Source organism: Jaculus jaculus, chromosome 9 (genome assembly GCF_020740685.1).
Source record: "Jaculus jaculus isolate mJacJac1 chromosome 9, mJacJac1.mat.Y.cur, whole genome shotgun sequence".
NCBI classification, from domain to species: Eukaryota; Metazoa; Chordata; class Mammalia; order Rodentia; family Dipodidae; genus Jaculus; species Jaculus jaculus.
Genome location: NC_059110.1, coordinates 98,592,126 through 98,605,625, shown reverse-complemented (window position 1 = coordinate 98,605,625; position 13,500 = coordinate 98,592,126). Strand labels below are relative to the sequence as shown.

General features: G+C 41.8%; 1 protein-coding gene and 1 pseudogene across 2 annotated transcripts in view; both read left to right on the top strand.

Annotated features, from left to right (window-relative positions):
- Rad51c (RAD51 paralog C) overlaps positions 1-13,500 on the top strand; it is a 48,922-nt gene that overhangs the window by 11,890 nt on the left and 23,532 nt on the right. For both annotated transcript variants that reach the window (XM_045158619.1, XM_045158618.1), the window contains exons 4-5: positions 1,707-1,840; positions 4,679-4,810. In XM_045158619.1, the coding sequence (XP_045014554.1) occupies positions 1,707-1,840; positions 4,679-4,810 (266 nt within the window). The remainder of the gene's footprint in view (positions 1-1,706; positions 1,841-4,678; positions 4,811-13,500) is intronic.
- LOC123463633 lies at positions 12,060-12,213 on the top strand (annotated as a pseudogene).

The following is a 13,500-nucleotide window of genomic DNA, read 5'->3' as shown; positions in this document are numbered from 1 at the left end:
TTTTTTTTAATTTTCAAGATAGGGTCTCACTCTAGCCCAAGCTGACCTGGAATTCACTATGTAGTCTCAAGGTGGCCTTGAACTCACAACAATCCTCCTACCTCTGCCTCCCAAGTGCTGGGATTAAAGGTGTGTGCCACCATGCCTGGCTCGTTTTTTTTTTTTTTAATGTGAGGAGAGAAAGACAGAATTGACTTGTCAGGGCCTCCAGCCACTGCAATCGATCTCCAGACGTGTGTGCCCCCTGTGCACATGTGCAACTATGCATGCTTGGGTCACTTGCGTCTGGCTTATGTGGGACCTGGACTGGAGAGTTGCTGGCAAGTGTCTTAACTGCTAAGCATCTCTCCAGCCTGAAACTCTAGTTTTATATGTAAACACTTCCATGTAGCCTGGTTTATGTAAAGAAACATTGTAAAAGGTAAAAGTAAGAGTTTAGAAATTTCAAATCATAGCTCAGTAATTTCGTTATAAAGAGTTACACAGGCTATGTTTTGCTGGTTAAAAATGGTGGTTTTGGGCCACAGAGATGGCTTAGCAATTAAGGTGCTTGCTTGCAATGCTAAAGGACTGAGGTTTGATTCCCCAGGACCCACTTAAGCCTAAGCCAGATCCACAAGGTGGCCATACACTTGGAGTTCTTTTGCAGCAGTTAGAGACCCTGGCATGTTCATTCTGTCTCTTTCTTTCCCTATCTGCCTCTTTCTCTCTCTCAAATAAATAAAAACAAAAAAATTTTAAATGCTATTTTTCGCCTGGTGTGGTGGTGCACTCAGGAAGCAGAAGTAGGAGGATCACTGTGAGTTCGAGGCCACCCTGAGATTACATTGTGCATTCCAGGTCAGCCTGGGCTAGAATGAAACCCTACATCGAAAAACAAAAGAATAAGCTACACACACACACACACACACACATGCATACATACATACCTATGCCATTTTCAAGTGGGAGAGATGGTTCAGTGGTTAAGGCACTTACCTGTAAAGCTTAATGATCCAAGTTCCAGTCCCCAGTACCCACATAAAGTCAAATGCACAAAATGACACATTTGTTTAGAGTTTGTTTGAAGTGGCTAGAGACCCTGGTGCACACATTTTCTCCCCCCTACCCCTCCCCCCCGGCCTCTTTCTCTCAAATAAATATTTGAGATATTTTTTAAAATGTTGCTGGGTGTGGTGGCATACACTCCTAAGCCCAGCACTTGGGAGGAAGAGGTAGGAGGATCACTGTGAGTCCAGGGCCACCCTGAGACTATATGATGAATTCCAGGTCAGCTGAGCTAGAGTGAAACCCTACCTCGAAAAACAAAACAAAAAGGTTTTTTTGTTTTGTTTTTAGTTTTTGCCGGTGTAGTGGCACATGCTTTTAATCCCAGCACTCCAGAGGCAGGTAGGAGGATCACCGTGAGTTTTAGGGCTTCAGGTGAGCTTGGGCTAGAGCCAAAACCCTACCTTGAAAAACTGGGGGAAAAAAAAAAAAGCCAGGCATGGTGGCGCATGCCTTTAATCCCACACTTGGGAGGCAGAGGTGAGAGGATCACCGTGAGTTTGAGGCCACCCTGAGACTCCATAGTGAATTCCAGGTCAGACTGGGTTAGAGTGAGACCCTACCTTGAAAAAACCAAACAAAAAAAGTGCTATTTTCTATAATTGTAAGCATATTAAAGCAAGTTAAATTTATTAAGAGTGCTTTGTTATTTATTTCAGAATATCAGCAAGCCTTGGAAGATTTCACTCTTGAAAATATTCTTTCCCATATTTATTATTTTCGTTGTCATGATTACACAGAACTACTAGCGCAGGTTTATCTCCTTCCAGATTTCCTTTCGGATCACTCTAAGGTATGAGTCAGACTGCTAAAGCATAACTTAATAAATGTATCTGGAGGGGTTTGATAAGTATACAAGTCACTTAGAGTATCATAAAATTAAACTTGAAGCCAATTCATAAAGGCCCTTTCTTCCTTTTTCTATAACTTATTTATTACACCTTAATACTGTTCAGATTTTAATTTCATGTATACGCATGTGTCTAGTTTTAATTTAATTTTTTTTGTTTTGTTTTTTGTTTTTTTATTTTTTTTCAAAATTTTTTTATTAACAACTTCCATGGTTATAAAAAAAATCCCATGGTAATACCCTCCCTCCCCCCACCTTCCCTTTTGAAACTCCATTCTTCATCATATCCCCTCCCCATCTCAATCAGTCTCTCTTATATTTTGATATCATGATCTTTTCCTCCTATTATAATGGTCTCATGTAGGCAGTGTCAGGCACTGTGAGGTCATGGATATCTAGGCCATTTTGTGTCTGCAGGGAGCATGTTGTAAGTAGTCCTACCCTTTCTTTGGCTCTTACATTCTTTCCTCCACCTCTTCTACAATAGACCCTGAGCCTTGGAAGGTGTGATAGAGATATTGCAGTACTGAGCACTCCAGTCACTTCTTTCCAGCACCATGGTGCCTTCTGAGTCTTTTTTTTTTTTTTTTTTTGAGATGGGGGACTCTTTCAACCCAGGCAGACCTTGAACTCACTCTGTAGTCCAGGCTGACCTCACTTAAACCTTTTAGTCCCCAGTACTCCACCCCTGTTCTTTCCTTCCTACTATCCTTTTCTCTTATGCCATCTCCTCACTATGGCCCCTTTCCAGCTTTCTGACCTTTACTGATTCTTACTTCATCTTCCATAGAAATCTTAGCAGTTCAAAGCTAGGATCCTCATATGAGAATGTGGAATGTGTGGCATTGTCTTTCTGGGCCTGGTTTACCTCACTGTAATCTTTTCCAGATATATCCATTTTCTTCCAAATTCATAATTTTATTTTTTTCTTTACATCTTAATAAAACCTCATTGTGTACATATGCATCTTCATTTCCATTTATCAGTTAATGTGCATCTAGGCTGATGCCATTTTTTCTTTTTGGTTTTTCAAGATAGGGTCTTGCTCTAGCTCAGGCTGGCCTGGAATTCACTATGTAGTCTCAGGGTGGCTTTGAACTCCAAGAAACCCTCCTACCTCTCTCTGCCTTCCAAGTGCTGAGACTAAAGACATACACCATTACTCCCGGCTCAGGACCTACTTTCATTCTTCTGTATATAGATAACCAGTTTCCCCAACACAGTTTGTTAGTTTTTTTGGCCTTTTTGTCAAAAATCAGATGACTATAGCTGCATGGGTCTATCTTTTTATCTTCACTTCTGTACCACTGAGCTAAATGGCCTGGCCCAGCAAATGATCATGTCTGTTTTTGTGACAGCACCATGCTGTTTTTGTTTGTGGTTCTGTAATATACCTTGAAATCTCATGTAATGCTTCTATCATTACTGCTCAGGATTACTTTGACTAGCCAATTCTAAATGAATTCTAAGATTATTTTTTCTACTTCAGTGAAAAATGAGAATGGAATTTTGATGAGGATTGCATTAAATCTGTAGATTACTTTTGGTTTCACAATTAAGATTCAATCCATTACCATGGAATATCTTTCTGTTTTCTTGTGCCTTCAGTTTTTCTCTCTATTGTTTGAAAGTGTTCATTATAGATGTCTTTCACTTTCCTAGGATTATTTCCAGTTTTGTTTGTTTTGTTTTTCAGGTAGGATTCACTCCAGTCCAGGCTGACCTGGAATTCACTATGTAGTCTCAGGGTGGCCTTGAACTCACAATGATACTCCTACCTCTGCTTCCCGAGTGCTGGGATTAAAGGCGTGCGCCACCATGCCCAGTATTGCTTTGGTTTTTCAAGGTAGGGTCTCACTCTAGCTGAGGTTGACAAGAATTTACTATGCAGTCTCAAGAGTTGCCACAAATGCATGGCAATCCTCCTATCTCTGCCTCCCAAGTGCTGGGATTAAAGGTGTGCACCACTACACACAGCTCAGTTTTATTTATTTATTTGAATATTTTTGAAAAACTGTACTTGAGAGCCGGGTGTGGTGGCACATACCTTTAATCCCAGCACTCAGCAGGCAGAAGTAAAAGGATTACCATGAGTTAGAGGTCACCCTGAGACTACATAGTGAATTCCAGATCAGCCTAAGCTAGAGTGAGACCCTACCTTGAAAAAAAAATTATTTGAGAGAAAGAAAGAAGCAGATAGAAAGAATAGGCACGCCACAGCATCTAGCTGCTGCAAACAAATTCCAGATGCATGTGCCACATCTTGTATCTGGCTTTATGTGGACACTTGGGAATTGAACACAGGTCCTTAGGCTTTGCAGGGAAGCGCCTTAACCATTGAACCATCTCTCCAGTCCTAGTTTATTTTTAATTAATTAATTTATTTATTTATTAGAGCAACAGACAGAGAAAGAAGCAGAGAGAGAGATTGAGAATGGGTGCACCAGGGCCTCCAGCCACTGCAAACAAACTCCAGATGTATGTGCCACTTTGTACATCTGGCTAACATGGGTACTGGGGAATTGAGCTCGAATGGGGTCCTTAGTCTTCACAAGTAAGCGCTTAACCGCTAAGCCATCTCTCCAGCCCCCCTAGTTGTTTTTTTTTTTTTTTAGGTTGATCTGGCACACTCTCAATCTTACAGCAGTCCTACCTCTGCTTCCTGGGATTCTCCTGTTATGTAGATCTTTTGTAGGTAGCATGAGCAATTAGGTTTAGGCACTATTTTTATTGCTGTACTTTCAATACCTAGCCTGATATCATTTTCTCTTCTGTATTTAGGTTCGATTAGTGATAGTAGATGGCATTGCTTTTCCTTTTCGGCATGATCTTGATGATCTATCCCTTCGTACACGATTACTAAATGGCCTGGCCCAGCAAATGATCAGCCTTGCAAATAATCACCGATTAGCTGTAAGTATTCTTTTAAAAATATTTTTACTGGGTTGGAGAGATGGCTTAGCGGTTAAAGCGCTTACCTAAAAAGCTTAGGAACGCATGTTCGAATCTCCAGGTCCCACGTAGCCAAATGTACGGGTGACGCAGGTGCCCAATGTCACACACGTGCACAAGGTGGAACACGCGTCTGGAGTTTGTACGCAGCAGCTGAAAGGCCCTGGCACACTCATTCTCAATCTCTCTCTCTCAAAAATAAAGCAAATAAAATATTAAAAAAAAAATATTTTTACTTATTTATTTATAAGCACAGAGAGAAGAAGGAAGGAAGGTTGGGATTTGGGCCACTGCAAATGAACTCCAGACATAGGTGCATCTGTCTTACATGGGTACTGGGGAATCAAACCTGGCTACCTAGGTGTTGCAGGCAAGCACTTAATCACTAAGTCATCTTGCCAGTCCTAGACTTTATTTTCACTGTATTCATTTTGCCAAAATACAATACTCTGACTTATTTCTTGCCATTAATTTTAAGTTAGCATTGTATCGGTGAAGATCCCCCAGTAGAGGGCAGTCAAGACATACAGGTTGCATAGTTGCACAGCTTCATAGGTTTTGGTTGGGTTTTTTATTTTTGCTTTGTTGTGGTGGTGGTGGTGGTGCATAGGCTCAAACTCAGGGCTTCAGGCATCCTAGGCAAACATTCTACCAGTGAACGATATCCCCAGCCCTATTTTAATTTAGTTTCCTGTGTATTTGAATCAGATTCTTTTTTTCTTTTTGTCTTTTTTTTTTTTTTTTTTTTTTGGTTTTCTGAAGTGGGGTCTCATGCTAGCTCAGGCTGACCTGGAATATACTGTGTAATCTCAGGGTGGCCTCAAACTCACGGCGATCCTCCTACCTCTGCCTCCCATAGTGCTGGGATTAAAGGAGTGCACCACCATGCCCGGGTTTTTAGTTTTTAGTTTTTGTTTTTGTTTTGTGCCTGTTGTAGGTTTTCAGTATCAGGGATGTATTCCCTCCCATAGAGAGGAAATTATCAGCTCATTTCCAGCAGGATTTCTCAGTGGCCTTGCAGCCCAAGTATGTGGAGTATTCAGCAATAGGGTCTTATTTATTCCTGGAGGGAAACCAAGGGCCTTAGCAGTGGCCTTTAATGTTCTGGGGCCATCAGGGACTTCAGTGGCCAACAACTCACTGGAAGGTGTCCCATCCCTAGCACTAAAAATTTTCTAGTGACTATCTATGGCTCCTGAGTGTGTTCCATTGTCCAAAAAGTAGGTTGCCATATGACTTATTTATATCCTATTAGAATTTGATTAGCCCTTTCTCCACCTTTCTTTTACTCAGTCTCTTCCCCTGACCTCACTTAGGCCTTTTCACCCCAATTAATCTATTCTTCTACTTACATATATACAATATCATCCTACTAAGTATCCCCCACCCTTCCTTTCTATTCCCTTTATATCTCCTTTCTAGCTTACTGGCCTCTGCTACTGAAATTTCTTCCTACTTAACACAGAAGTCCAATCATCTATAGCTAGGATCCACATATGAGAGAACATGTGATGCAAAAACTTTTTTAAAAAATGTTTTTTACGGGCTGGAGAGGCTTAGCGGTTAAGCGCTTGCCTGTGAAGCCTAAGAACCCCGGTTCGAGGCTCGGTTCCCCAGGTCCCACGTTAGTCAGATGCACAAAGGGGCGCACGCGTCTGGAGTTCGTTTGCAGAGGCTGGAAGCCCTGGCGCACCCGTTCTCTCTCTCTTCCTCTATCTGTCTTTCTCTCTGTGTCTGTCACTCACAAATAAATAAATAAATAAATTTAAAAAAATATATATATATTTTTTACTATTTTCAAGCAGAGTAGAGAGAGAGAGAGAAAAGACAGAATGGGCATAGCAGGACCTCTAGCTACTGCAAATGAACTCCACATGCATGTGCCACCGGTGCATCTGGCTTATGCAGGTACTAGAGAATTGAACCCGGGTCGTTAGGCTTTGTAGGTGAGCACCTTAACTGCTGAGCCATCTCTCCAGCACCCCCACCCCCACCCCCACCAAATTTTTTATTTTATTTATTTACAAGAGAGAGAAGAGGCAGAAAGAGAGAATCTTTTTTTTTTTTTTTTTTTAGGTAGGATTTCACTTTAGCCCAGGCTGACCTGGAATTCACTATGGAGTCTCAGGGTGGCCTCAGACTCACAGTGATCCTCCTATCTCTGCTTCTTGAGTCTCACAGTGATCCTCCTACCTCTGCTTCTTGAGTGCTGGGATTTAAGGCGTGCACCACTGTGTCCAGCTGATAATCATTTTTTTAAAATTAATTAATTTATTTATTTGAGAGAAGGGAGGGGAAGAGGCAGAAAGAAAGAATGGGCATGCCAGGGCCTCCAGCTACCGCAAACGAACTCCAGACGCATATACCTCCTTGTGCATCTGCTTATGTGTGTCCTGGAGAATCGAACCTGTGTCCTTAGGCTTTGCAGGCAAATGCCTTAACCACTAAGCAATCTCTCCAGCCCCATAATCATTTTTTGAATTAACTATTTTATTTACTGGAGAGAAAGAGAGGCAGGTAGAATGAGTTCACTAGCACCTCCAGCCACAACAAACTCATGCACTGCCTTGTACATTTGGCTCACATTGATACTGTAGGTACTGGGGAATCGAACATGGGTCCTTAGGCTTTGAGGGCAAGTGTGTACACCCAAGTGTCATTGTTTAGTAATTTATTTTTACTTTTTTCTTTTTGGCTTTTTGAGGTAAGGTCTATCCCAAGCTAACCAGGGATTTACTGTGGTTTGAGGCTAGTGTCAAACTCAAAGCAGTCTTCCTACCTTTGCCTTCTGACTGCTAGGACTAAAGATATGCCATGCTGTAATCTTTTTTTTTTTTTTTTTCCTGAGGTAGAGTCTTGCTGTGTAGCTCAGGGAATTCACTATGTAGTCTCAGAGTGGCCTTGAACTCACAGTGGACTCCTACCTCTACCTCCCAATTACTGTACCACCATGCCCGGCCCTTTTTTTTGGGGGGGGTTTTCAAGGTAGGGTCTCACTGTAATCCAGGCTACCTGGAATTTACTATGTAGTTTCAGGGAGGCCTTGAACTCAGGGTGATCCTCCTGCCTCTGCCTCCAGAGTGCTGGGATTAAAGGCATGCATCACCATGCCTGCCCCCATTTTTTTTTTTAAATACTTATTTTATTAGAGAGGGAGAGAGAATGCCTCCTATCATTGCAAATAAATTCCAGATGCATGTGCCAGTGTATGCATCTGGCTCTGTTTGGGCACTGCAATCGAACCCAGGCTTTGTTAGGTTTTACAAGCAAGTACATTTAACTGCTGAACCATTTTCTCCAGCCCCAAGAATTAAACTTTTATTTGCACATGTATGTGTGCCACTGCAAACAATTGCCATATGCATGCACCACTTTTTGTGGTCTAGCTTTACATAGGTGCTGGGGAATTGAACCCAGTCATCTCTTCAGCTCTATTCTGATAGTTTCATATATGTATATAATGATTTTTTTTGTTTGTTTGTTCGTTTTTTGTTTTTTGTTTTTCAAGGTAGGGTCTCATTCTGGCCCAGGCTGACCTAGAATTCACTATGTAGTCTCAGGGTGGCCTCAAACTCATGGTGATCCTCTGACCTCTGCCTTCCGAGTGCTGGGATTAAAGGTGTGCGCCACCACACCCAACACATAATGAATTTTGATAGTGCAAGGGCCCCCAACTGCTGAACCATCTCTAGCCCTGTATTTTGATCATATTCACACTCTTTTGCCTCATTTCCTCTGTGCCCCTTTCTTCTCCCAAGTTGTCCCCCGTCACCTTTCATGCTTTTTGGTGACCGCTGAGCTTACTTACTTAGGGCTGCTTACCTGAGTAGGGCTGGGGTTCTTCACTGAAGCACAAGCAGTTTACCACAGAAGAAGATGACTTTTTTAAAACAAATTTTTGTTCATTTATTTATTTATTTGAGAGTGACAGAGAGAGAGAAAGAGGGGAGAGAGAGAGAGTGACAGAGAGAGAATGGGTGTGCCAGGGCTTCTAGCCACTGCAAACGAACTCCAGACATGTGCGCCCCCTTGAGCATCTGGCTAACATGGGTCTTGGGGAATCGAGCCTTGAACCGGGGTCCTTAGGCTTCACAGGCAAGTGCTTAACTGCTAAACCATCTCTCCAGCCCAGAAAATGGCTTTTATTCTGTAGCAACTATTTAGTGCCAAGTGCCTCAGGGAACATTGGGCCTTGTGAGCCCACTTCCCTTCCAATCTCTTTTTTAAAATATTCTATTTTTATTTTTTTATTATTATTATTTTTTTCAAGGCAGTGATTTTTATTACTTTTACTCTATCACAAATTTACAAATATAGACTCACTGGAAAAAAAAAAGTATTTAAATAAGTTCATGAATGTTTACAGCCTAAGTACTTTCATTTGTATCTTATCTTAAATATCTCAACTTCACTAAAATATTCTATTTTTATTTACTTAATTATTTGAGAGAGAGACATTGAGAGAGAAAAAGAGAGAATGAGTATGCCAAAGCTTCCAGCTGCTGCAAATGAACTCCAGACACATGCACCACCTTGTGCATTTGGCTTATGTGGGTCCTGGAGAATCGAGCCTGGGTTCTTTGGCTTTGCAGGCAACCACCTTAACCACTAAGACATCTTTCCAGCCCATTCCCTACCAATCTTTAATTGCAGATAGCTCTCAGAGAGGAGTGGTAGGTATCTCATGAGCCTCTCCCCAATCTGTGATGGAGTGTGGATGGGGTCTAGTTTTGTTCAGGTAACTACAGCTGCTGTGACTTCATGACTGCATTGGCCATGTCATGTCTGAAAGACTTCCACAACACTGCTCCCTTTGTTTTTTCTAGTTAAAGAAGTAATCCAGAGACTAGGGAAAATCTTTAGTGGGTATGAGCATTTGCTGTGTCAGAATGAAGATCTGAATTTGATCCCTAGCACCCATATAAGAAAGCTGGGCATAACCAGGCATACCTATGGCCCCAACACTGATGGGAACTGACAAAGGAGGATTGTTGGGACTCACTGGTCAGCCAGTCTAACTGAAAAATAGAGAGTTGCAGACTCAGTCTCTGAAAAAATGAGGTGGAAGAAAGAGGCAGATAGCCAGCATTGTCCACTTCCATATATATGCACACATTTGTATATGCATACTAAAAAACAATGTAATTCAGGCTTGCCTAGTGTGCACAAACCCCTTGGTTTAATCACTTCCACAGTATAAATATGATGGTGAGCACCTATAATGCCAGCACCCAGGAGACTGAAGGCAGGAGGATTAGACATTTAAGATCATCCTTAGGCTTTTAGTGAGTTCAAGGCCTGCCTTGGATACATGTGAAAATAAAAGCTGAGTGCGATGGCATGCCCCTTTAATCCCAGCACATAGGAGGCAGAAGTAAGAGGATTGCTGTGAGTTTGAGTTCACTCTGAGACAACATAGTGAATTCCAGGTCAGCTTGTGCTAGTGCAAGACTCTACCTCAAAAAACCAAAAAAGAAAAATAATAATCCAAACATTAATATCAGCCGGGCATGGTGGTATACACCTTTAATCCCAGCACTTGGGAGTCTGAGATAGGAGGATCAATTGTGAGTTTGAGGCCATCTTGAGACTACATAATGAATTCCAGGTCAGCCTAGGATAGAATGAGACCCTTCCCCAAAAAACAAACAAAAAAAAGACCCCACATTAATATCAAATGCTATTTACAAATGTACTAATATTAGACAAAATATGACCCTATATATCATTACAATGCAAAAAGTTGTAGTCTAACAATATGTCTAGTGGGAACATATTTCTTGAGAAACATAATTCTGTATGTGCATTTATATTATATATGTGAAGAAAAAGATCTTGAAGGATCAAAACCACAGTGGTTCTGAGCTGTTTTCTCAGTGCTGGCCAATGGTTTTATATTGGGCAATGTACCCTTAAACAAATTGCAGCCATTACTGTAAATAGCTCAGTGGCCAGAACTTGGTAGTATCTACTATAAGAGGTACTATTCAGCATGTTAAGGGTGCCAGGTAGTCATATATTTTGGCTTATTACCAATTTAAATTGCTGCTTAGTTTATTATAAGCTATTTGATATAAAGTAGTAAGGGAGGGAAGGTAGTATAACACTTAAGAGGTGAAGAACTTAAAAAAAGTCATGTTATCCTTTTAGTATCTGATTGATGTCTTGATGGACCAGAAACTTGTTTGTACCTATACAAACAGAACCAGCCAATCTTTTCTTTATTTTCCTATTAAACTGGTATTTTGTTTGTTTTGGGGCTTTTTGTTGTTTGTTTTTAACATTTTATTTATCTATTTTGTTTATTTATTTGAGACAGAGAGAGAGTGAGAATGGGTATGTCAGGGCCTCCTGCCACAGCAGATGAACTCCAGACACATGTGCCACCATTTGCATCTGGCTGGAGAATTGAATCTGGGTTCTTAGGCTTTGTAGGCATATGTCTTAACCGCTAAGCCATTTCTCCAGCCCTGTTTGTTTTTGAAGGTAGTGTCAAGCCAACCTGGAATTCACCATGAAGTTTCCAGGTAGCCTTGAGCTCAGTGCTCCTCCTACCTCTGCCTCCCAAGTGTGTGACACTGTGCCTGGTTTTTTTTTTTGTTGTTGTTGTTTGTTTGTTTGTTTGTTTGGTTGGTTGGTTGGTTGGTTGGTTGGTTTTTTGAGGTAGGGTCTCATTCTAGCCCAAGCTGACCTGGAATTCATTCTATATTCTCAGGGAGGCCTCAAACTCATGGCGATCCTCCTGAGTGCTGGGATTAAAGGCGTGTGCCACCACACCCGGCTTTGATTTATTTTATTTTATTTATTTGAGAAAGAGAAAGAGATAGAGAGACAGAGAGAAAGAAAGAAAATGGGCCGGGCGTGGTGGCGCACGCCTTTAATCCCAGCACTCGGGAGGCAGAGGTAGGAGGATCGCTGTGAGTTCGAGGCCACCCTGAGACTCCATAGTGAATTCCAGGTCAGCCTGGGCTAGAGTGAGACCCTATCTCGAAAAAACCAAAAAAGAAAGAAAGAAAGAAAATGGAAGCTCCAGTTCCTCCAGCCACTGAAAAAAAAAAAAAAAAACCCTAGACACATGCAGAGGTAGGAAGATCTCCATGAGTTTGAGGCCAACTTGAAACTACATGTGAATTCCAGGTCACTCTGGGGTTAGGACAAGACCTTACCTTTAAAATAAAAGAGAGAGACTTGGGCTCAAAATAAGAGTATATAACTTACCTGGTAGGGGCTATACTACAATCATAAAGGTGGTTTTCCCAGGGTGAGACTTATCCATTGCACTCCAGATGTGCTGATCCCTACAAAAAATGAAGAAAAAAAAATAGGCAGAAAAATAAATGCTGGGCGTGGTGGCACATGCCTTTAATCCTAGCTCTTGGGAAGCAGAAGTAGGAGGATCGTCATGAGTTTAAGGCTTGAGACTGCATAGCGAATTCCATACCAGCCTTGGGGGAGGGACGACACCAGAAAAGTAATGGGGTGGAAGAGCAATGGAGCAGGACATTTGCCGTTCTGCTCTGGCTATTTCAAGAGAGCACACGCTGCCATAGATGAACATACGAGGTACCACATGGGCAGTTTCATGACACCACACCATACGCACCATACACACCCAGACATACATGTCTGGAGAGTTGGGTGGTTACATGCCTTTAATGCCAGGACTCAAATCACACACAGGCAGTAGAATTGCCATAAGTTTGAGACCAGCGTGGTCTACATAATGAGTTCCAGGCCAGCAAGGACTATGTGATGAGATACTGTCTCAGTAAAATAAAATTTAAAAAAATTAAGAAAATACAATTACTGTCAGGGTGGGCATTGTTGCAAATGCCTGTAATCTTATCATTTGGGAGGTAGAAGCAGAATATCAGGAGTTCAGGATCATCCTTGGCTACCTAATGGGTTCATGGCTAACCTGGATGATATGAATTGTACTTAGAATAGTTTCTGGCATGTATTAAGCATTCATTAAATGCTCATCACCACTAATGATGTTGTCATTATTAGCTTATACAAAATTTGAATTACATTTTTTTGATTTTTTGATTTATTTATTTAAGAGCAGCAGAGAGAGAGAGAGAGGGAGAGGATGGGCACATCAGAGCCTTCAGCAACTGCAAATGAACTTCAGGTGCATGTGCCACCTTGTGCATCTGGCTTACGTGGGTACTGGTGAATAGAGCCTCAAACTGGGATGCTTAGGTTTCACAGATAAGTGCTTAACCACTAAGTCATCTCTCCAGACCCAAAATTTGAATTTTATTTATTTATTATATGTGTATGATTTGTGCTGAATGTATGTATATTTCTCCCCCCACCCCCCGTCTCTGTCTGTCTCTGTCTGTCTGTCTGTCTGTCTGTCTCTCTTTCTCCCTTTCCCTCCCTCTCCCTCCCCCTCCCTCTCTCCCTCCCTTTCTCCCCCTCTCTCTCCCCCCCCCACCCCTGCTGCTCTCAAATAAATAACCAGAGGCAGGATCTAACACTGAACATAAAGCATGCCAAGTTGACTAGTTAGGAAAAAAAGTCCTAGGGATCCTCCTATTTCTGCCACCCCAATGCTGAGATTATAGACTCATATCACTGTGTTCTGTGTTTTCACATGGGTGTTGGGGATCTGAACCTAGGCCCCCAAGGATAACTTTGTACTG